The 25,030-nt window shown below is 38.8% G+C and overlaps 2 protein-coding genes across 10 annotated transcripts in view; one reads left to right on the top strand and one right to left on the bottom strand.

Moving 5' to 3' along the window:
• The window catches only part of ZZZ3 (zinc finger ZZ-type containing 3), a 121,233-nt gene extending 108,433 nt beyond the window's left edge, over positions 1 to 12,800 (top strand). For 7 of the 8 annotated variants that reach the window (XM_070467891.1, XM_070467890.1, XM_070467889.1 and 4 more), the window contains 3 exons: positions 3,417 to 3,551; positions 6,432 to 6,532; positions 6,820 to 12,800. In XM_070467891.1, coding sequence (XP_070323992.1) covers positions 3,417 to 3,551; positions 6,432 to 6,532; positions 6,820 to 6,964 — 381 coding nt within the window. In that variant the 3' untranslated portion in view covers positions 6,965 to 12,800. Of the gene's footprint in view, positions 1 to 3,416; positions 3,552 to 6,431; positions 6,533 to 6,819 lie in introns of those variants that run through there. The other variant, XM_070467895.1, reaches the window with a different exon arrangement.
• AK5 (adenylate kinase 5) overlaps positions 12,631 to 25,030 on the bottom strand; it is a 260,255-nt gene continuing 247,855 nt past the window's right edge. For both annotated transcript variants that reach the window (XM_070467898.1, XM_070467897.1), the window contains exon 14: positions 12,631 to 13,967. In XM_070467898.1, the coding sequence (XP_070323999.1) occupies positions 13,899 to 13,967 (69 nt within the window). In that variant the 3' untranslated portion in view covers positions 12,631 to 13,898. The remainder of the gene's footprint in view (positions 13,968 to 25,030) is intronic.

Below are 25,030 nucleotides of genomic sequence, written 5' to 3' on the forward strand. Positions count from 1 at the left end.
TTTGATAGATTATTCTGTAAAGTAACCCTGCCATCAACTATTTGATTATCCTAATATACATATTAAAAAGGCAGCATAACTGCTTGATCATCCCCTTTATTTTCTTGTTTTTAAAATAATGAGTTTGGTCTCTAATAGCCTCCAAAATGACTCATAAGGCTTTAAAATTTTTGTATTCTTATGAGTTGTTGGACTTATATTTACGTGCATTGACAAATTCAGTGCATTGACATTATTGTCTTTATTAGTGTACAAGTTGGCCCATTGGTTGGTTGTAACCTATTGAAGTTGGATTTTGAGATCATTTGACAAGATTCTAGTTGTCTTTTATAGCCTTCTTATTGTCTGCTGGAACAAGGAAATTAAAGGCTTGTCTTGTATATTTCCTGCTTCAGAGCTAAAATTAGTTCTGCTTTCTTATATTGAGAAAGGTATTTGGAGGCTCTGTCCCAATAAAATGGAATAAAAGTCTATGGACTTCCTTGGTGGCTCAGTGGTAAAGGATCTGCCTGCAATGCAGGAGACTCAGGTTCAATCCCTGGGTGGGGAAGATCTCCTGGAGAAGGAAATGGCAACCCACCTCAGGATTCTTGCCTGGAAATCCCCTGGACAGAGGAGACTGGCAGGTTACAGTCCACGGGGTCATAAAGAATTGGACATTACTTAGCAACTAAGCACACATTCTAATCTATGATGTTACTTGCTTTTGGGTTGATCCTTGTACTTAAGCCTATACAGTGGACAGAACTGAGAAATGTTATATATTCAAATGAAGAGATATAAATTCATATTTTTATTTCAAATTCAACTTAGGGCTTATGAGAATTTTACTTACTTGTTTGATCTTTAATATGTATCATTTTTTTTCCATGCTGAAAATCCCAGTTGTTAGTGATATCAACATAATGCTCAGTTTCTTTGTCTCACACTGGTCACAGTGGTCACAGAATTTAATACCAGTACCACCATCAACAATATGATACTGAAAATAGGTTTTTCGGGTGGCACTTTTTTTGCCTTAGGATATATCCTACTATAGAAATAACATCAAATCACACTTTTTAAATATTCTAGGACTAATTCCTCTTTGTGTTGTCATCCGTTGGATGCTAATTTAGGTTAATTCTTTTTGTTTTACTTTCCATTAATTCATAGAGATTCCTTTTTATTGCTGTTAATATTTTTTTACTTTACTATGCTAAAATTCTTAGTAAGTAACATGATTCTGATTCCTTACTTAAAGGACATAAAGATTGCCTTATATCTATATTCTTAATTTTTTTGCTTTTTAAATTGTCTTTTGAAAGACAGCTACTATCTGCTGTGTCTTAGGATATGACATTTATGTGTAATTTTGTATTTTGTGAATATTATAATTACTCAGTTGAGAACTATTCACTTATATGTAATACATAACAGTTTCTGCTAGAAATCAGCTTGCATGGTTATGAACAAAAGTGTTTCAAAAATAGGTGCGATTGTAATTATTTTAGAGGGACTTGATTTAAATTGAGAATTTAAGAGGAAGACCCAAAGAAGTGATATCAAGTTTGTTATTAAAGGAAGAGTAAAATTTGACTAGGTGAGGAGTGATGGTGGGATGTTTAAGAGAAATACATTTTGAGAAAATTGCTAAAATGGAGTATAGGTGGTTGAATTTGATTTAAGTTTTGTTTGATTTTATTTTTAAATGAGTATCAGTTCACACCATTCGAATACTTTAATATAGCTATTTAAATGTATATTTATGAACCCTCTACTGTAAAATTTATAGATCTGTTTCTCTTTTCAGAAAAGCAGAGCTAGAGGGAAAATTGGTATACAGTTTTAGCTTCCCTTAAAATTAGTCATAGTATTTCTCCTTTAAGTAACTTTAAAATGATTATAACTAGGAAATCTGTTTGTGGGTGAACATTTAAAAAAAATACTTGTTTTAAGGTAACATTTAAAAAAATATTCGTTTGGTTTATGACATTGTATGTTTTCCATTTATTTTTATTAGTTGGAGGCTAATTACTTTACAATACTGTAGTGGTTTTTGCCAACGCTGATATGAATCAGCCGTGGATTTACATGTGTTCCCATCCCGACCCCAACATCGTATGTTTCATGTGTACAGCATTTTAACTAACGTATATTATAGTGTGCTTACCTCCAGTAATCAAGTTCCCATCTGTCAGCATACATTTGACCCCCTCTACCCATTTTTCCCACCCTTGCCACTCTTTGCCTCTGTGGGAGGGACACCAATCTGTTCTCTATACTTGAGTGTGTTTTTGGTTTTGTTTATTTATTTATTTTTTAGTATTCTGCATGAGTGAAATCATGGTATCTGTCTTTCTCCAAATAAGTGACTTATTTCACTTAATTGCCCCCAAGTCCATCCTTCATGCTGCAGATGGCAAAATTTTTCTTTCTTCTTTTTAGATTTTTCTTTTTTAATGACTAAAGCATTTGGAATTTTTATTTTTAATTGTGGTAAATACCCATAACATAAAACTTACCACCTTAGCCAATTTTGAGAAATTGGGCAAATGCTGTTCTTTCTATAAACATCATTTTCCTTGATACAATATAAACATAGTACTAATAATATTTAACATGAGAAGCAGGAGGAATGGGAGGTACAGGGGTTGTCTGGTCCAGAATTGGAAATTGATGGAACATGGGATTAATGAATTGGAGGTGTTTTTTAGGAGGATTGTGGGAATCAGTGACCATGGGATCAGTCATGAGGTAGCAAAGGAAAGAAATAGATACTGGGTAGCAGAGCACAAATAAATTGGGAGAATAGCAAGCAGTTAGTGTTTCATCTGTCAGCTTCAACTTCATATATTTGTGTAGTTTTTACTATTCTTTATACTCAGTTCTGTATGATCATCTTTGTAACTTAAGTTCATCCATTTAAGAGAAATGTACTGTTTTGATCATTGGAGTGCTGAGCAGAGGCAGAGTAGAGATTGTTTTGCCTGTTTTAAGAAAATTTCGTATTTACCTGAGGAAGCATAAAAATCTGTTAGACTGGTGAAGAGGAGCTTCCTGCAGCTCAGGAAGAAGTAGATTATAAGGAGTCTTTCAAGTCTCCATGAACTTGTTGGGAAGGGGTTGAGTGTGCATTAGTCTATGGTATAGCAGAGGTGGGAGTCATGCCTTGTTCCCTGGTACTTGCATTATGAAGCTGCCTACTGAAGTTTAGTATTACTGTTGCATTAAGAAGCCCTCCAGAAGTATTAGTCTAAAATATTGCTGCTACAAGCACTGATTTCCTATGAGCCCTAAAAGGTTATGGGTCTCTTTAAATGTGAAAAGCACCTTGTCAATAGAAAAATATTCTTTATCAGTATTTCTCATACTAATTTGTTTTAATTGTCAAACTAACTGTTTTGTGGGTTTTTTGTTTTTTGTTTTCTCAATAGGATGAAGAAAGTATTCCTATCATGTATAGGAATTTACCTGAATATAAGGAACTATTACAGTTTAAAAAGTTAAAAAAACAAAAACTTCAGCAAATGCAAGCTGAAAGTGGATTTGTGCAGCATGTAGGATTCAAGGTAAATTCTACTTAATTTTTCTATTCATTTAATTTTTGAAAGGGGGATAAGAGATATTTAAGGTGGTTTTCAGAGCTTTCAACTCCACAAGTTTCAAGCAGACAGATAAAAGTAAGTTTAGCTTTTGTTTGTTCGTTTATACAGAGTAGTGTGTCAGTTACTGGTGTTGAGATTTATGATTCAGTAGAAAGAAGAAAAATATACAGGTATACTTTGAGGTAATACATGAGATGAGATCAGGTGTGTTCCCTGGTGGCTCAGATGATAAAGAATCTGCCTTATAGTGCCAGAGACCCAGGTTTGATTCCTGGGTTGGAAAGATTCCCTAGAGGAGGGAATGGCAACCTAATCCATGGGGTTGCAAAGAACCAGACATAACTGAGTGACTAACACTTTCAGGTGCATTCAGGGTGGTATGGCTGTAGGCAACTTTGAGGTAGTATATGAGAGGCAAAATTTTTCTCTAGCTATTCCCAAATTTACTGAGATATAACTGACAAATAAAAATTGTATCTATTTTAAGGTGTAAAAATGTTTAAGATATAAAAAAAGTTCATCTCACAAAGTTATCTTGTTTTTTTTTGAGACAGAACACTTAACATCTGCTCTCATAGCAAATTTCAGGTATTCAATGCAGTATTATTAACTATATATATCATACTGTAAAGGCTTCCCCAACGACTCAGTGGTAAAGAATCTCCTGCAATGCAGGAAATGTGGGTTTGATCCCTGGGTAAGGAAGATCGCTTGGCAACTCACTCCAGTGTTCTTGCCTGAAAAATTCCGTGAAAAGAGGCCTGGTGGGCTGCAGTCTATAAGGTCGCAGAGTTGGATACAATTGAGCACACACGTATTAGTCCCTCCATTATAAATTCACGTTAACACCCATTTCCTCATATACTTACCAGTTTATAGTTATACAACCCACACCAGTATTCTTGCCTAACAAACGTCATGGACAGAGGAACCTGGCAGGCTACAGTCCGTAGGGTCACAGAGAGTTGGACACAACTGAGCACACCTGTGCACGCACACAGACACACACACACACACCGTGCTGGACTTTAGATCTGCAGAACTTATTCATAACCGCAAGCTTATACCCTTTGACCAGTGACACACGTACTCTGCCTCCTGCCCCAGGCCCTGCAGCCCCTGCCCACCCTCAGCAACCTCCACTCTCTGCTGCTTTGAATTCAACTTTTTTTATTCTCCATTTAAGTGAGATCATACAGCATTTGTCTTTCTGTGTCTGACTTAATTCATTTAGCGTCATGTCCTTAGGTTTTATTCATGTTGTCACAAATGGCTTTGACAGATTTCTTTCTTACAGCCAAATGATATTCCTGTGTGTGTGTGTGTGTGTGTAGAGGAAGACAGAGAACACCATTTTCTTTATCCATCCATTCACCTATAGAGCTATTTCTTTGGTTGTTATTATTGTTCATGGATCAGAAACTTATTTTCCCCTTTCAGATTCAGTTATCTCTGCTGTTTTTTGTGAGTCTAGTAGAAATATATTTATTCATTCCACAAAATTTTGACCCGAACCCATTATATTCCGGGCATTTTGCTAAATGCTAGGGGATTCAGCGATAAACAGACTCCCTTCCCTTACTCTGTTTTCATCTTATAAGTGATTTAGAGAAGTCAAATGAGTGAAATAGTTGAGTATGACTAGATTACATACTGTAGAGTAGTATGAGGCTATTTGGTTGCCTTGGAAATTTTGCCAACTTTTCTCCTTAAGTGTTGGAGAACCTTTGAAGAATTTTAAGCAGAGAGTAATATGAAATTTACATTTGGGAAAGATCATTCTATTTTCTTAAAATATATAACTCTTAGGAAGGCAGTGGGTTTATAGAGGGTAACTCTTAATCTCTGACTATAGTATTGTTAAAATCTTTTAAATAATAATTTGTTCTTGTATGCTTTTTTATGTAACTGGGGGAAAAAAAAAGTAGATGGGGAAAAAGATCACCCTGGCCTTAATATGGAGAATGAAGAGGAAGAAAGGCTAACAACAGAGACTGGTTGGGAGATTCTCCTGGTTAATTTAGACAAAAGATGACAATGTCCTGAACTTGATTGATGGGTGTGGAAATAGAAGGATTAACAGGTTTGAGAACACCATAAGTGTTAGAATTGATTATACTTGGTGGGATTAGAGGAAGTAAAATTGAGGCCATGAACTACAGATTCACTGGTAGTGGTATACATAAAAATACTGATGTATGCTGTGACTGATAAATTTAAAACAAAATTCTTGTACCTCTGATCCTCTAGAGTGAGCATTAGCCAGACTATATTAAGTGATTTTCTTCTCTTGCTCTTTCAGTGGTCCTGCTTCTCCCTTTAGAGATTTTCCTAATTGACAACTCTGTCTTTTCAGGAGGAAACTGTCTCTACTTCTCATAATTCTGTTGCAAAACCCAGCTGTGGCTAGTTTGCCAGTGTGCCAGCCACTCTAGTTGGCCTGATGATAAGAGAAACTAGAAATGACATTTACTTTGATTTCTAAGTTCCACAGAACACACCTTGGCTCCCACAATGTCACAACATTGAGAAAGAGCTAAATCTGCCTTTTCTTCTTGGTGGGCATTGGTTATTAGGAGCCTTCTTGGTTTTGGAAAGTGAGTAAGACAAAAGTTCAGAGCAGATTTTATGTTCACTTGGATTTATGTTAGTTATGGTAACCTGTTTTAAATAGTTCTGTAGCATATTTGGATAGTTTAACTATGGTATTACTTCAGTGCTTCTCAATCACAGTCATTGTGTACTGGTCTGAGGTACCTTTCAAGTAAATAACTACTAATAATAAAATGCCCAGGTTTGCAGATGATTTTAGCTTAATATTTTTTCTCTCTGAATCTTTATTAGTGTGATAACTGTGGCATAGAACCTATCCAGGGTGTTCGGTGGCATTGTCAGGATTGTCCTCCGGAAATGTCTTTGGATTTCTGTGATTCTTGTTCAGACTGGTAAGTGTTTCCTTCTCTGTAGGTCTTACATTTTGACAAGAGCTTCTCAGCTACTAGTGAGTTTGATTTCTTAAACTACTTAGAAAACCACCACATTTAATGCACTAAACTTTGCTGTTCTAGACAATTAAGAAATTTTCCTTATTCATACCACATCAAGTAACTTTCCATTAGAGATTTTGATTAATGGATTTAAACAGGAAGAGCCATGAGAAAATTTGAGAATATCTCCAGCAAAATGCAAGCAGTGCCATATAATGATGTGTTTGTGTGTGTTTTCATTGCAGCCTTCATGAAACAGACATTCACAAGGAAGATCACCAACTAGAACCTGTTTATCGGTCAGAGACATTCTTAGACAGAGACTACTGTGTGTCCCAGGGCACCAGTTATAATTACCTTGACCCAAACTACTTTCCAGCAAACAGATGACATGGAAGAGAACATCATACACTAGTCCTCTTCAACACATAGCAATGGTATCATTGTGAATTATGTGCACAGTTTGGAAAGATTCTCTGCTTTCCCTGAAATGACACTCACAGCATGACAGCTTCCTGAGTGTTCTCGTCAAGTCCAGCTCTGCACCGTTGTGGCTCTAGATCACTGTTCAGCAGCTGAACATTCCTGGTGAGCGAAGGGTTTCCCTGGTGAAATTCTCACCACCACCTGAAAGCCTTTTAGGTGGTGATCGTAAATGGGGGAAATGGAAACGAGAGCACATATTAAAGAGAGTAAATTCCAAAGGTTTCAGAGACTTGGTCATAAATATGCTAATGAGAAGACAAAGTATTTATATTAAAACAGTTTAGTAGCTTTCAGTTTTGTGAAAATAGTTTCCAGCACAGAAACTGACTTCTTTAGACAAAGTTTTAACCAATGATGGTGTTTGCATCTAGGATATATACACTTTAAAAGAACTCACTGTCCCAGTGGTGGCCCCTGATGGCCTTTAGTAGATTGGAGCTGCTTAACCATATTGATGTCTAACTTCTGTTAACCAGAGTGAACGTCCTCATTACCAACAGTGAAGCACTACGGGAGGCAGCTGCGGCGTTGCTTCCTTAACCAGCTCCTGGTGTGTGAATGTTACAGAATTGTCACTCAGATATATTTTTTAAATGTAACGTTATATAAGATGATCATGTGATGTGTACAAACTATGGTGAAAAGTGCCAGTGGTAGTAACTGTGTAAAGTCTCTAATTCACAATATTAATTTCTTTAAAATACACAGCCTTCTGCCTCTGTATTTGGAGTTGCCAGTGCAACTCATTGAAGAAAACTGCCTAATATAAAAATCATATATATGATAATAATTTCCCTCTTTTGTAGTCTGCACAAGATCCATAAAAGATTGTATTTTTATTACTATTTAAACAAGTGATTAAATTTAGTCTGTGCAGTGAGCAAGAGTTCACATGCATTCTTTTATACTGCTGGATTTTGTTGTGCATCATTTAAAACATTTTGTATGTTTCTTCTTATCTGTGTATACAGTATGTTCTTGAATAATGTTCATTTGTCAGGAGAACTGTGAGAAATAAACTATGTGGATACTGTCTGTTTATATTATAGAATGCTTGTTGTGACTTCCTTTGGTTAGATTTTGGATTTTTTTTTTTTAATGAGTGTTAAAAAATTTTTTAAGGGTTTTTTTTTTTTCCTTTACCTATTCTTTAAGAAGAATATGGACTATATGATGGAAAAGAGTAAATTTGAGAAACTCTGTAAAAGATGGTGATGTTTTTACTCAGTGTGTTTGCTGAAACACTAAACTAGGTTTAAAAAAAGAATGCATACCATGGTTAAAGAAAAAAGGCAATAATTAATGTCCAGATGTGAAAACTAAACTTAATGTTGAAAATTCTTACTCATTCTTTTTGAGTCTCCCCATGTGTTAAATAAGTAGTTTTTGAAAATCACTGTAATTCTCTGGAAATTATTATTGACTAATGGAAAATGTAAATATTCTAAGATTAACTAAGTATACTGACACAATTTTTAGTCTCCTGTTTTTTCCAGTTTTAAATCAAGGGGACATTATTTACCAGTCCTCTTCAATACATGTAGTGTACTGAAATTATACCCTGAATTTTTTTAATTGAGAAAAGTAATATAATTTTAACTATAGAAATATGAGAATTTTAAAAGTAATATATTGATTAAAGTATACTGATGATTTTGGTAAATTATATCACATCAGAAAAAAGGGAAATGGACTTGAGCTAAACTTTATGCCCTGAAATTATTAGTTGGGGGAAGAAGAGGGAAATCCACAGTTTGGGCATTTGGCTATGAAATTGCAAGTGAATATTCCAGAAGCTCTACCTTCAACTTGTAGTAAGATAGTAGGTAGCACTGATGGTAACTTCTATAACCTCTGTGTTTGTATAGGAATAATACCAATCAATTTTGAAGAACCATTCAGAGCCATTCAAAAATCCCATAAACTATGATATATTCTTTGAAAGAGTGATAACAATTGTTATTATAAAAAGAATAGAATAAATCCACTTAAAAATTTTTTTTAAGGGCAAAAGATTTTTGAAAATTTTGAGTGACAGAGGATTCTTTTCTGCCTAAGCAAAGATGTGTTTAGTTTGCATTTCTCAGCTCCAAGCAAATAGTCCTCTTGACTTTAAAAGGGCAATAGTTAGTGGTAATGTGTATTGTTGTATTAATTTGAAGACTGCAGGAATGGGCAGCGTTGTCATTTGCAAGTAGGCCTTCCATCTCCTACCTGGAAGCATTGGCATTGAGACAAACATAGTCCTACTTGTTAAAGCATCACTTATTCAGTAGTATTCAATAGGTCAGTTGTATTTTCTGAAATGTTATACTCAAGTTATTTGCTAATAACTGAAGGAACTTTTGTTGTTGTTCAGTCGCCCAGTCGTGTCCGACTCTTTGTGACTCCACGGAGTGCAGCATGCCAGACCTCCCTGTCCCTCACCGTCTCCTGGAGTTTGCCCAAGGTCATGTTCATTGCATCAGTGATACTATCCAGCCATCTCATCCTCTGACACCCTCTTCTTCTGCTCTCAGTCTTTCCCAGCATTAGGGACTTTTCCAGTGTGTTATCTATTCGCATCAGATGATCAGGATACTGGAGCTTTGGCTTCAGCATCAGTCCTTCCAGTGAATATTCAGGGTTGATCTCCTTTAAGAACTTGTAAGGACACCTAAAACCACTGCTTTCAGGTTTAGGCAGTGGGAATTTTGTTTGGCGTGATATGCGCTAAGAATAATAGCAAACACTGATAGAGTGCTTACTATGTGCCAAGCAAGCGTATAGTAACAGATTTAATTCTTATAATTTTATGAGGCAGGTTCATTTATTATCCTGTTTTCATATCAGGAAATCTAGCCAGAGAGGTTAAGTAGCTTGCCCAAGGACAATATGGTTAGTAACATGGTGATGCTTAGACTTTAACCCAGACAGATTGCTCCCAGGTCAGCGTCTGCCTCACTACCTTATTTCCTGCACAAGAATATTCCCTTTGTCAGGGGTCACCGAGGTATTGGAGGTGAAGGTGTGTAGGAGTTGCTTTTCTGTCTTATTCTGGTGTGCTGTGCACCCTAGAATATAAATCTGAGCAAACATCCAGGTTTATAGCTCAGAATAGAGAAGCACATCTGTGGATGAGGAAAAAGCACCCAGCCTGCCCTGTGATGAATTAAGGAAACAAACATAACTTACATATTCTAATTTCACAGCAAACATGTGGTCATGAGGCTTTAGGCAAAGCTGGGACTAAAGGCTTGGGTCTCCTGCCTCAGGTACAGTTTGTTTTCCCTGCATGTTTGGTACCTCTCAGCATAATAGTATGTCATGTCCATTTTTCTCTCCTTTTCTCTTTTGTTTAAATTGCAGGACACAACAATTTACTGGGGTATAAAGAACATTTTTTTATGAAATGAAAAAAACAGTATATGACATGTAGTAAGGATAAATACTTTGCAAAAATTCTATGTTATATACATAAGAGTGGCATGCTATATAAATTTCTATATTGCTTACTGTGGGTAACAAAGTTTGAAGGCTGTTATTCTAGGTACATTGAATGGACTTGAAAGTCTCCAGATAACAAGTAGGTTTTTCCACAAGATGATGCAGGTATTGTTCTATGTAGGTTCTAAAAGTTTTTATTTCATATCTTGATGAACAGTGTGCTTCTATTTATATGATCCTGAGGTGGCCTGGGGGGAACCTTTTCCCTTAAAGTTCAAGTAGCTGATTAAATGGATTTTTGAGCATGGTGTCACATTTAGCTCCATTAAGACAGAGACCATCTGTGTCTACCTTTATACCTACGGTCTGGCTCTTAGTAGATTCTCAATAAATATTTATTGGTAATAGGACCAATGTTTTGGTTACATTTTTTCCTCTACAAAGTTAGAGAAACCACCTATGCCTGAGTGTCTGCGAGTTTGTCTGTGGGACCCTTAGAAGGTTTGCCTCAGGAGAACTTTGGAGGGCTCTGGGAGGACTCAAGGATTATTACATCCTGTCTTATCTAGAGGATGTGGTTCAGACCTAGGTGGCTGAGATTTTGGTCCTCTCTGGGACCCCATTTTCTGCCGTGTTTTTAGAGTAATGTAATAAAACTAGAATGGAAATTCTGGGTCCTAGTTTCAGTTGTTTAAACGAGTCGCTCAATAAATGTTGACAAAGGACTGCCTTTTACTGAGCACTAGGAACTAGTAAATGATTTACATGTATTATTGACCTCTTTAATCCTCACAACACCTCTATGAGGCTGCTTATGGTTGTGACCTCCACTGTACATATGAGAAAACCAAGGTTTAGAGGATTTAAGTGTTAGCCCTCCATAATGATGGCTATGTGTGGAACTGAGGATATGGAGCCTTGCCTTTCTGAAGCTTATATTCTAATGCCGAAGATCTGCAGTGAACAAGTAAATAAAAAATACTATATAATTTTAGGCAGAGCTAAATGCTGTGAAGAAAAATAATGCTCGGAAAAAGAAGAATTATCAGGACCAGTCTGTCATTTAGAAGGAGTACTCAGAGAACACCTCAGCAAGAGTCAGCTTGAACAGAGACCTGAGTGGGGTGAGGGATTTAGCCTTGTGGATAATCTGGAGGAAGAGGCAGAAGGGTTGCAAAGCCAGGGGTCCTGATCCAGTAGCGAGCTTAGCTTGTTCAGGCAACAGACGGCCAGTGTCCTTTGAACCAGATGAGCAAGAGGACAGTGGTGGCTGTTGGGATGAGAAAGGCTACAAGGCCAGATCAAGTGAGGCTCTGAATGTGGATCACTGTAAAGGAGTTTGTGTTTTGATATTTTATACATACAGACAAGGTCTTCTTCCAGGGGCAGAGACTTCTAAGGTCCTTTCCTACTATACAATCTTATTAGTGATGTCATGTCAAGCCATTCAAATCAGTAGACTGTTTTAGCAGTTTTGTAGGAGACTTGATTTGCACCTCTAGATACTCTTGGGGGCAAAGCCATTTACCCCTGCTAATTTTTTTTTCTTAAGAGGGTAGCCAACTGCAGTCATCAAAGCCATGGCTGAGCTTGTCTGCTGCCCTGCTGTCTCTCAAAGCTGTGGTGGGCATAGACTGTTTACCAGTATGTGGTATGTGTTTAAAGAATGTTAATCTCGACAAAGAGTCATTTTGTGTTTTCTGGCACAACTGATAATTTTCGTCCTGTAACTCTCTCTCTAATTTGCTCAAATACTCCTTGTGTTCCCCTGTAGAGAGTGTTACAACTTGGGGGTAGTAATAAAGTATTTGACAACTGTGTGAGCTGTAGGAACATGCCCCTTTTTGTTAATAGAGACGTAATTGTAACCAAAGAAATTTAATTTCTTCTTTAGCAAACACTGACATTTCTGTTTAAGAATGACTGCTAGAGTAAAAGGAAATATGAAAATTACCATGTATCATGAATACACTGAGAGTGCTCTCTGTAATAGCTCAAAACTGATCTATGGCCAAAATTAAAACCATATGAGCATATCATAAATCTCAACTTACTGTGTTTGCCTTTGAAATTCTGTTTGGAATAAGGCTTCAAATGCTTTCCAGAATGATGTGAGTTACAAATAAATAGAAAAAGAGTTATCCTGTGTTCCATTTATTTTATTTGTACATATCCATTTCAAGGAAAAAAAAAAGATTTTAAAAATACAATTCTGTCCCAGAAATGAATCCTTCAATCCTGCACAACCATTGAAGGGAAAAAAAAAAAAATCATGCAAACTGAAACTGTGGTCTTTTGTAGTGACTAATTGCAATTATTCCAGTAGAATATATAAGAAACTCTGACTTGGCAGCTGGTAGCACAAAAGAGAACCCAAACTTCACTGGTTTGATTTGAGGAAACACAATGTTACATATGGATATAAGGTTTGCAAACCTCTGTAAAGGGCCTTTATGGAACAAATACAACATTAAACTCTGTTAAAACATCGTGTACTGACAGGCCCCTTCCTTCCACGTCAGTTTTGTTATTACATTTCTTATTTGCTTGGTAACTACACAGGTGGCATAAGTTGACGTTAGTCCAGTGAATGTAATAACAAATCACCTCATGCTTTGAAATTCTGTGTGGTCATTGGTATTAATGTATAATTCCCCAGATGCACCAACTATTTTATAGAAGAGTCTAAGTTAGACAGTTTATCCAATTTGTTCTTTTAGCCAATGTGACAGTATTCCAAGTATCCATGACAGTATTCCAAGTTGCCAGTTTTACAGAAATGAATAGAGAAATGTTATGGGTGACTAGTCTAGATTTTGCTATCTTTGAAAAAGCTATGCACTTTCAAATTTTAAAAAGCTCATAACATTTTTAGAAATTTAATCAAATTTCTTAGGAACAGTTGGTGTTCACTTGTTAACCCAATCTCTGTGATTCTGAGCTGGATGAGACTTTGAGGAAACAGCTTGCAGAGGGAGATGCCCCAGCTTGCCCCCCATATTAAGGGCCTTAGGTAACAACAAATCTTGAAGAGAGGAAGGGAGATGTGATGGGGTGTTAAGGACACTAACTCCTCCCTCTCTGAGGCGAGTAGAATCAAATGATTAGTTCTGAAGGCACACCTGACAGATGGGCACTGCACTGCTGTTCACATACTAATTTAGCTCTGAGGTGACAGAAAAGAGTGCGTGCTGTGAGTGCAGACTGCTGTCTGACTGAGGAAGAAAAGGCTGGGTAATACCAAATACACCATGCATGATTTCCACACACCTCTCAGGTCAAGCTGGGAAGCAAACAGCAATGTCAGGATTTCGAGGCGGGGGACACACAGGTTTAAATTGAAACATACTGTGTTAAGCGATGAACCTTTTAATATTTTTCTCTGTTCCACTCTCACATGCGTTTTTTGCCTTCAGAAAATAGAGTCAATAGCTGTGCAGAGTTGAAGAAAAACTTCTTCTGGTGTGCCCTCTGCATTTATCTATGTTTAAAAGGAAGAAAGAGAAAGTTAGTTTTAAGAAATGTTTATTAATAAGACCATTTTTAATAATATAAGTTGCAGTGCAAAAGTTTAAAACAGGACCCCAAAACCATGGAGAAAAGAGTAGTTGTTTAAAAACTAGGTGCCTAATTAACAAAATAAGATACCATTACACACCTATTAGAAAGGGCAAAGTCTAAAACATCATCAAATGCTGGTGAGGGTGGGGAGGCACAAGAATGACGGGAATGCAAAATGTACAGCCACTTGGGAAAACCATTTGTCTATTTCTTGCAAATTAAGCATTCTTAGCGTATGATCCAACAGTTCGTGCTCCTTGGTACTTACGCAAACAAGTCCACACAAAAACCTGCACCCAGGGTTACAGGAGCTTTATTCATGATTGCAAAAAATTGGAAGCAACAGAGATGAGTTTAGTTAGGTGAGTGGATAAATAAACTGTGGTGCATCCAAACAATGGGATATTATTTAGAGCTCAAAAGAAATGATCTCTCAAGCCATGAAAAGACATGGAGGAAATGTAAATGCATATTACTAAATGAAAGAAGCCAATCTCAAAATGCTGCATACAATGGAAAAATGACAAAACTATGGAGACATAGTAAAAATATTGAGAGTTGGGGGGAGAGAGGAATGAATCAGTGGAACACATGACTTTTATGGTAGTGAGACTATTCTGTGTGATAATGTAATGATGGACCCATGCTGCTATACTGTTGTTGAAATCCATAGAACATGCCACACCAAGAGTGAACCCTGGGACTCCCATAGTGGTCCAGTGGCTGAAGACTGTGCTGTCAATGCAGGGGCCCAGCTTTTATCCCTGGTCAGAAAACTAGATCCCGCATGCCACACCTAACAGTTAGTATGCTGCAACGAAGATCTTGCATGCCGCAACTAAGACCCAGTGCAGCCAAAGAAAAGTGAGCCCATAATATAAATTCTGTTGAGTGGTAATGATGTGTTGTATAGCTTCATCAGTTATAATGTATGTGCTACTCCTGTGTGGGATGTTTTGGCGGGGTGGTTGTTTTTCTGGTTATGTCTTGTGGCTTGCAGGATCTCAGTTCCCTGACTAAGGATTCAACCTGGACCATGGCAGTGAAAACCTGGAATCCTAACTACTAGGACCTCCAGGGAATTCTGCGTAGGATGTTGATAGTGGGAGAGGTTGTGTGTGTTTTGGGCCAGGGAGCATTTGAGAACTCTGCTTAGTGCTCAATTTTGCGGTGAACCTAAAACTGGCCTAACAACAACAGCAAAGATTAGCCAGGAGCCTATTGAGGTAAACAAGTTACTGTTAAAGGTCATGGAAAGATTTGAGGTAGTTAAAAGGAGACTTCCGAGTGTTCTGGAGTGTTTGGGGCAGGGTATGAATAGGGCAGAATTTGGGGGATAAGAGGGACGAGTGTGGAGAAAGCAAAAGCTGGGACTTCAACTTTCAGGGGTGCTAAATGCTAAGGACAGAGTCCTCTTGGAGACTGTTCATACACCGAGACAAGGAGCCAGCCACAGAGAAAGCAGAGGGGAGCTGATTTTCTGGGCAGGAAGGCACTACTATCCCTTCCTCTCAAAATTCCCTAAAATCGTGCCAACCGCTGAGATTTGTCCTACTGCACACGTAATGTCCATAGAAAGTAGAAGCCTGGTGACTGGAATGAGACTCACAGAAGGGGTGGGGTAGTGAGCTTCTTCAGATTTCATCTCCAGAGGTTCTCGTTTGGTGAGTTTGGGCTGGCCTTCTAATCTGCATATTTAATAAGTTCTCCCAATGATCTTGATGTGGGTCATCTTGGACCACACTTTGAGAAACACTACATGATTGGTTCAACTCCTGTCTACATTCTTTGTGCAAGCTAGTTTCAAAGGAAGAGGGGAGGCTAGAAGAATAGGTTGGGATGAGCTTGTATCTCCATAGACTTGCCTGTTTGGACATTTTATATAAATGGAGTCATACAATATGTAGTCTTCTGTGACTTTTCTTTCACTAAGCATGTTTTCAAGGTTCCTCCACACTTTGTCCCCTGCCACTGCCTGCTGTCCTGCTGAGCAGTCCTCTAACCCACCTTTTCAAATACTGGGAGGAGGGAAGAGAAAAAGAGACTGTGAACTCACTTTCCTCACCTCCTCTCACCGAGGGTGGGTGAGAAGAGGTAAATCCATAGCACTAGGCTTATTATTTACATGATCTGTGACTGTATCAGTGCAAGATGTATCGGGTCTCTGTTCCCCAGGAAGTTCCCTGAGCAGAAAGACTCTACAACCTTTCAGTACATCCTTGTAAGTTTTCTGTCCTGGTTTCCAGTGCTTTGTACCTGGCACAAACACTTCCCAAAGTTCACTCCATCTTCCCCAGAAGCAGCAGCTAATTAGACTACGGATTGACCCCAAGTCACCTTCTACTTTATTTGCATGTAAGTATTCTCATTATAATTATCTAATCCAGGGACGCCTGTAGAGGGGTTTTCAGTTTGGTTACAGCCTCTGCTTCATTTGGACAAACCCTAACTAGTCATGGGTCCTCTCTTATCCCCACAAGGTGGTCGATATTTTGTAGTTTCCTCTTTATCTGTTCTCCATAATGTCTTGTTGAACTCTCTAGTTGCATTTAACTGACCTAACACATCCCCTATTTCTACTAACTTGTTCTGTAATATTTCCCTCTTTCAACCCATTCTTTTCTAACCAACACCACCCAGCACTTGTAACCTTACATGCTTTTCTAAATTTTTCACCCTTCCAAAAGAAACTCACATTTATGTTTCCCACTTCTTGTCTCCTATCTAATACTCATCATGTTTCCTAACACTGATAAGTTATTAGTACAAAAAAAAATTCTTTTAAATGAACACTGATTACATCCTCTCTTTTTTCCTCCATTTTTTGTTGATTGATAACCTGCTAATTTGGTGTAATGCCAGTGTCAAATTCACATAATTTGGTTGACTGTTATCCAGAATTTATTCTAGACTCTGATGAAAACACATTTGTTCATTACAACAACATTTCTTTCTATTGTTAACCTTTCCCTGCTCATCATCGTAATGAACTAATGGCTCTTTCAACATTTTGAAGTGGTTGCAATTCACCGTGATGTTCAACTTTTTACTTCTTGGCCAGATATAACCTACCACTATCCCAAATATACACACAGCCAGCTCTTTGACAACGAGCCCATCACTCAGCATTTTGTACCCTCAGAGCTTGACTCTAGAGAGGTAGGCAAAGGAAAGAGAAGTTGAATGAAAGAAAGTGTCCTCTCCAGTGACACCTTCCACCTCTCCACTGGATCCTCTCCGGTGACCTCACTCCTGGGCATGTTTGGAGAAAACTGTTATTTGATAGAATACATGTACCATAGTGTTCGTAGCACTATTTACAATAGTTATGACATGGAGACCACTTAAAGGTCCATAGACAGATGAATGGATAAAGAAGATGTGGTCCATATATACAATGGAATATTATCTGGCCATTAAAAAGAATGAAATAGTGGCATTTGCAGCAACATGGCTGGACCTAGAGACTGTCACACTAAGTGAAGTAAGTCAGAAAAAGACAAATACCATATGCTATTGCTTATTTGTGGAATCTAAAAATAATGACACAAATGAACTTATTTACTAAACAGAAATAGACTAATAGACATAGAAAACAAATTGATGGTTACCAAAGGGAAAAGGCATTGGGGAGGGATAAATTAGGAATTTGAAATTAAAATATACATACTAATGGGTGACTCCCTGTGGCTCAGGCAGTAAAGAAGACTCTGCAATGCAGGAGATCCAGGTTCAATCCCTGGGTCAGGAAGATATTCTGGAGAAGGGAATGGCTACCCACTCCAGTATTCTTGCCTGGAGAATTCTGAGGACAGAGGAGCCTGGCGGGCTACAGTGCATGGGGTCGAAAAAGAGTCAGGCATGACTGAGCGACTAATACTTTTCCCTTTTCAGACTACCTTATGTAAAATAGATAAACAACAAGGACCTATTGTGTAGCACAGAGTGGTGGTAATGGTGGTGCAGTCGCTAAGTTGTGTCTGGCTCTGGTGACCCCAGATCTGACTCTGGACTACAGTCTGCCAGGCTCCTTTGTTCATGGGATTTTTCAGGCAAGTATACTTGAGTGGGTTCCTTCTCCAGGGGACATTGCCGACCCAGGGATCGAACCCGCATCCCCTGTATTGCAGGCAGATACTTCACCCCTGGGCCACCAAGAAGCACAGGAGCTGTACTCAATATCTTGCAGTAACCTATAATGGAAAAGAATCTTAAGAAGTATGTGTATGTACATATGTATCATGGAATCACTTTGCTGACACCTGAAACTAACACATCGTAGATCGACTATATTTCAATAAAGGTTAAAGAAAAAAGAAAAAGTACCCTCATTTTCCCATTCCTTCTTCCCTTTCTTTACATAAACAGGCTGTTGTAGGGCCAGAAATACACTGTTGGAGTCTATTTTCTGACCCGCAATCTGGACTGTATAGAATGGTATGGGATTCCCCTCTGTAAAAGCTGGGCAACTTGGTTTCAGATACAAGAGCGAATGAGCACAAGCATCTGAAGGGTGACACTTGATAGTTTCCAATAGAGGGGACTGGGGGGTGGAAAGCATTTCAGCAGGATCTTGTCAATCAGGCCAAGGCTGATGTCTGGGGGGAGCTGCGAGCTTGGCTGCAGGAGTGAGTCATGCCCTGGAGCTTTAACTGGACCATTTCCCACTTCTATTTCCATCCAAAACCTCCCTTCCTCATTTTGCTTTGTGGCTTAAATCCAGGGATTTATTTATTTAATTAAAGAAAAGAAAGCTGCTCATTGCCATCCAGAGTCATGTGCTGTGGTGTGTGCCTCTGTGGAGCCCAAGGACGTGAGGAGATTTCAAGACAAAATCAAATAATCAGGCTTTCTCGATGGAGAAAGCAGCCTTTGACTCGGGTGAGTGGGAAATCTATGAAGCTAATCTGAGACCCTCATTAGGCCCCCAGAAGCAAGACTCTGAGAATAGAATTTTAGAGCCAATGAGGTGCACACACACACGTGTGTATGTGTGTGTGCGCGCGCGCACGCCTGTGGGCATGAGCATGTTGGGAAAAGAATGGGTTGGACTTTTATGGAGCGAAAGAGAGCCCAAGTAACAGAGTGGGACGAAAGCCTTCTGTCTGCTCTCCCAATCTGTCCTTCAGTTCTTGAGCAATTACCTGGACATTTCCTGAATCTCATGTAATTCCCACAAGGGGAGTATTTTAAGAGAACAACCAGTGGCTTTTATATTTTCATAAGTAACTGTGGAACTCATAGGAAATGGAAAAGAACCAATCTCCTAAGTGCTTTCTAAACAACAGGAACTATTCTCGGTGCTCACAACTTCAGCAAATTTCAACTAGCTCACAAGATGCTAGTGTTAAGTCCTTAGTGAACAGATGAGAATCCTGTGTAAACAGCACACTAACTGTTCAGTGTGAAGAGAGCTTCCTTAGCAATTGTGCAAACTCGAAAATATGGTATCCTCCCACTTACAGTCAGTTTTCAACCTGTAATCAATGCTGATAATATCAATGTACAGCAACCCTCTTTCCCCATGAAGAGTGAAAGTAAACCTCATGATCTTTCCCCAAAGGAGCTCCAGTTCTGAATCAGCTGAGTCAGAATGTATGAGGTTTTCATACCTTTAATTTAATTGAAAACCAGGTAAGTGGATTTGCCTGAAGAACTTACCCTTCTTGTTCTGAGACTTGATATAAAGTCCTGCAGTTAAGTGACCAATATACAAAAGATTTTTTAAATAAGAAAACTAAAGGCCAGCGCACAGGAGCTATGATTAAATTTCTGAGGTTTCATATGACTTCTCAAAGGAAAAGTAGAGCAGTCAGAGATAACATTTCTGCTCAGCTGTCAGCGGAACAGATCATGAATTAGGAAAGTAGTTATATCACCCTAGGACTGGCACATTTTGTCTACTCTTTCTCTTTAGTTCTATGAATTTATGAACCATAAAATAGTCGGCTGTTTTAAACACTGCCCAGATGGAGTGTTTTTCCTGAATTTTCCCACACTATTCAAAACATTGCTTGAGTTTCATTTTTCATGTATTGGCGCCATGGGGCTCCTGGGACAGACCCAAGCTGCCACTGAGTGGTTTATGCTGATCGTGTGGGCCACCTCCTTCCTCCTCTCACCCCGTCCTCTGTTCAACCACAGGGATCCCTGTGGCCAGAGGAGGGGGGTGCTTAGAACTTGTGCATGTCTGTGGACAATCATTAGATGCGCTTTTCCAAAGTCAGGATCATGAAAAAGGCTGCCCCCGGGGAGTTGTCCATTTCATTGATCTGGTCACGTCACACATTCCTTCTCACTCTCAAGGCCTTAGAAAGAAGGACAATGTACACCTTTACTTTAGAGAGCTTTAAAGGACAAGCTTTAACAAAAATACAAGGATGATTCATAATCTGCACGTTGATGCTGCTCTCTTCACAGGACTTCCCAGGGTAACAGCAGTCTGCCCATTTAAACTTGCTACTATCTTTCCTTCCTTTTCCTCCTCCCAATTTTGTCCGAAGTTTACACTTGACTAGCAGATCTTTTCACAGACATAGAAAAAAACAAACAAACTATCCTTTCTAAACAGATCTGATCAGCCATGTCCCTGCTTGAAATGAGTCAGTGGTTCCCTTCCTTACTTGCAGGGCTTAGTTCAAACTTCCTCAAAGAAGCTAGGACCACCGAGGATACAGTAGCTACCAGACACAGGTGGCTTCTGAACACTTAAAATGTGGTCAGTACACCAGAGGAATTAAGTTTTTGATGTTCTGTAATTAAAATTAAGTTTAAAAACTAATACTTGACTCAGCTATTGGAAAATTAAAAATATATTTGAACAACTTGAGTATGTGAAATCTACCTTTTCAACTGTAAATTTTATGAAATACAAATACCATTCTAGTATTTCTGATGAAAATTTAGCGGGTGAATTGAGATAGGCTTAAGTACCAGATTTTGAAGACAGAGATTAAAAAAAGAATGTAAAACCATCTCAATATTATTTTTTATATTGATTACATGTTAAAATGATAATATTTAGGCTATGTTAGGTTAAAGAAAATATAGTGTTAAATTAATATGACTTGTGTTTTGTTACTTTTTTTTTTCCTTGGTGAATGAGAATACTAAGAAATTGTAAATTACCTACTTGGCCCAGATCATATCTCTACTGGATAATTCCTCCTAGAAAATTTATTGCATAAAGGAGGAATGAAGCCTTCACCTTGCTTTTCAGTCAAGTCTGCCACCACTGTAATCCATCTGTGTGCACTTCGTCCTGTACTAGCATTACTGGGCTCTTTCTCATGTCAGCGCCTCGGTCCCCTCCCTTCCATCTGGCTTGAACTTCTACTCTCCCTGTAGACCCAGCTCAAATGCCATCTTCTTTCTGAAACTGTTATCTGCCTTTCCAGGCCTAAGTTCTGTGCCTCCAAATACTTGAAACATTTTGTAAATCCTATCACTACACTTACAGCCATGCTGTGGGTGCAGAGTCTGACACGTCTCTTTTCCTCTCGGAATACCCAGCAGTAAGCACCCAGCATTTGGACATTGGAGACGCCCCATGAATGTCTATGGACTCTGGCAAGGACCTGGATGGAACGGCGCCGATTCTCTGCTGGTAGAATCCATGGCAGTGGCTCCTGGGAAGGTTCTCGAGAGGGGACTGGAGCCCAAAGAAAGGACTGCCCTGAGCTGGTTAAAACAAAGCCTGCCCATGATGAAAGCAACCAGAGAAAGACAATTAAGACTGTGTTCAGAAGAGAACAAAGGTCTGGCGTTCTCTTCCGCCTGCTGTTCTGGGGGAAGACAAGCCTGCAGTGAGCACAACTCTTTTCAACAAGACCACAGGGGTGCAGGAACGCTGGGCTGAATCAAAAGCTCTTTGTGGGAATCTAGTGAAAGCCTGCTGATCAGAAGGGTGGCGGAGGGTAGAAAGAAGATTCTTTCAAGCAGTCATAAGAAATGAGTTTCTTAAGTCTCTCAGAGACAGACGGGAGATTTATGCCTCATTTGCCAAGCGGGAAGACAGAACCTCAGGGTTCCTCTAAGTCACTCACTCTCTCCTTCATGCACCTTCCTTTCTCCGGGGCCAGCGGGCAGGAGAGAGGGCTGTCTCCAGGTCCAGGTTGCCAGGAGCACTCCGGCAGGGCAGGTCCAGACTGAATGTGAGGGAGCTGCGGGCTCAGAACTAAGAAGGAACTCAGCTGAGGTGGGGCCTTGACCAAAGAGGCCAGGCATCCAGGACCGGGGAAATCCCAAAGCTTGTCTATGTTTCAAAAAATTCTCAGTGTGACAGAGAGAGAAAGGGAAATGAGTGGGAAATGAAATGTCTATTTTGAAGAAGGCCAGAATAGATACTTTTCCTAAAGAGACGTACAGGTGGCCGACAGACACATGCAAACATGCTCAATGTCACAGATCATCAGGGAAATGCAAATCAAGGCCACAGAGAGATGTCACCTCACACCTGTCAGAATGGCTATTATCAAAAAGACGAAAAATAACATATTGATAAGGACGTAGAGAAAAAGAACCCCTGTGTACTGTTGATGGGAATATAAATTGCTACACACACTGTGGAAAATAATATGGATGTATGGATGTTTCTAAAAAAATTAAAAACAGAACTACCACATGATTCAGCAATTTCACTTCTGGATATTTACCCAAAGAAAACAAAAACACTAATGGGAAAACATATATGCACCACTGTTCACAATAATCAAGATATGGGAGCAACCTAAACATTCATCAGCAGATGAAGAGATAAAGATGACGGGGTACGTATACACAGTGGATATCTACTCAGCCATAAAAAGAATGACAACATAGACTCATCTAGAGGATTCTGTGCTAAGTGAAATAAGTCATGACAGAGACAAATAAAACAAAGTAAAAACAGACTCTCAGACAGAGAAAAGATGGGTGGCTGCTAGAAGGGCGGGGAAGGGGGGTTGGTGGGCTTGGGAGAAATTGGTGAAGGAGATTAAGAGGTCTCTGCTTAAAATAGCTCAGCAGTCTCTCATACTAGAAACAAAAGCCTAAATGAATGTGTTTATTTACTGCATAGTTAGTAGTAACCAAACTTCATGAGAAATAAACTGGTTGAATAAATTAGATAATATGTATAATATGGAATGATAGTAACTATTAAAAGAAAACATTTCTGCAATATGTATTGACTTCCAGATGCTTCAGGATGTGTACAGGATGGTAGTATTTTCATGAAATCAGAACTTTCCACCATAGAAGAAGTATGTGTTGATTAATGTCAGAAAGAGGGAGAGGGGCGGCAAGGGGAGAGAGTTTACTTCTTGTTGGTAGATGTAGAGAAGTAAAGAAATAAACAGCAAAACATGATAAATACAAAGATGGTGAGAGAAATGGTGTTTATAAGAGCACACAGCAGGGACAGTTAATGTACATTCTGAGCTTCCCTGGTGGCTCAGATGGTGAAGAACCTGCCTACAATGCAGGGGACCCGGGTTTGATCCCTGGGTTGGGAAGATCTGCTGGAGAAGGGAATAGCAACCCACTCCAGTGTTCTCGCCTGGAGAATTCCATGGACAGAGGAGTCCATAGGGCCACAAAAAGTCCGACACAACTCAAGGACTAATATTTTCACTTTCATTGTTAAACAGTATGCAGTATGTAAGAAGACATGGTTGCCATCAATAAGAGCAGAAAGTCATGAAATGAGAACAGGGTTAGACTGGAATAGCAACAGCATCAGATGAAAAGAAACAGCTAAGGCAAAAATACAAAAAAACACACATGAGAATTAAAATCCATGTTGGTAGCTGGAAAGTAGGAACAATGGAGTAGAAAACTGAGTTGGGTAACGTGGAAGACAACTTTGGGATTTTTCCTAGAAAGTAGACAGAAAAAATTTGAAAATAATGGAGTGGCTTGTAGAAAGAAAACTGAGCTGTCTAGTCCAGAAGTCACTGTTCTGCTGAGCCCTTGCAACGTGGCGACCGCAAATGAGCTGTGCTGTGAGTGTGAAGTGCACACCAGGTTTCACAGGCCTGGTCAAATGTGTCACTTGTCTCCTTTTCCTCTTTAAATTACGGCTACTAGAAAATTTAAAATTACACATGTGGCTCACGTTAAATTTCTATCGGATGGCACCGGGGTAGAAGGAAGAGATCTGTGTGTACTTGAGAAAAACAAGAAACAGTGGTACATAAAACATACTTATAGAAAATGTTCTTGAGTTAAAACAAAATTATCATGCCACTGAGGATCAGTGAAAATCAGACCTATATCTGGACACAAATTTTGAATTATGTGGAAAGACAGTAAAATATTTCTTTAAAGATACAAGTTGAAAAAAGTTTACTTCCAAATTTGTTTTGGCCTTTTCTCCACAACACCAAATGGTTGAAAACAATGGTGCAATGTTAACTTTTGATAGAGAAATATTATGACCTAAATTTTAGATCTAGTGAAATGGTATTTGATGTATAAAACCACCATAACGACACTCCCAGACAGTCATAGAGAGATTGAACTAAAAATTAGTTCAAATTATTTTAGCCAATTGAAAGAATAATTAAAATGAAGGATTCAGGTACAGAGAGTTCAAAGTATACAAGTAATTTGGGGTTTTCCTTGCCTCGTATTAGACTCTAGTCTTAAGAATCCAATTGATTTAGGGCTATCAAATGGATTGTTACATCCAAGGGGTAAAATTTGATCCAATGCTGCCTTCTGCTTCCACTCCTTTCATGGAAGTTCTCACAATGACATTTCTCATTCTTTATCCCTCAGTTCACAGGAAGTCTCCTGCCAGGTTGGATGACTACCCGGAACAATAAATGCGTACAGCTATATTTCAGGACTTACTAAAAATGGCTAAACTATTTATGAAGTTGGGACATTTCAGCAGAAGAGCTGCAGAGTGAATAACTTATTTTCTCCTTTATAAATGCCGAGTTGCCAAGGAAGTGGATTTTCTGCATCTGTTAAGTGCCTGTTTAATGAGTCACTGGC

This window comes from Odocoileus virginianus, chromosome 5 (genome assembly GCF_023699985.2).
Source record: "Odocoileus virginianus isolate 20LAN1187 ecotype Illinois chromosome 5, Ovbor_1.2, whole genome shotgun sequence".
In the NCBI taxonomy this organism is placed as follows: Eukaryota; Metazoa; Chordata; class Mammalia; order Artiodactyla; family Cervidae; genus Odocoileus; species Odocoileus virginianus.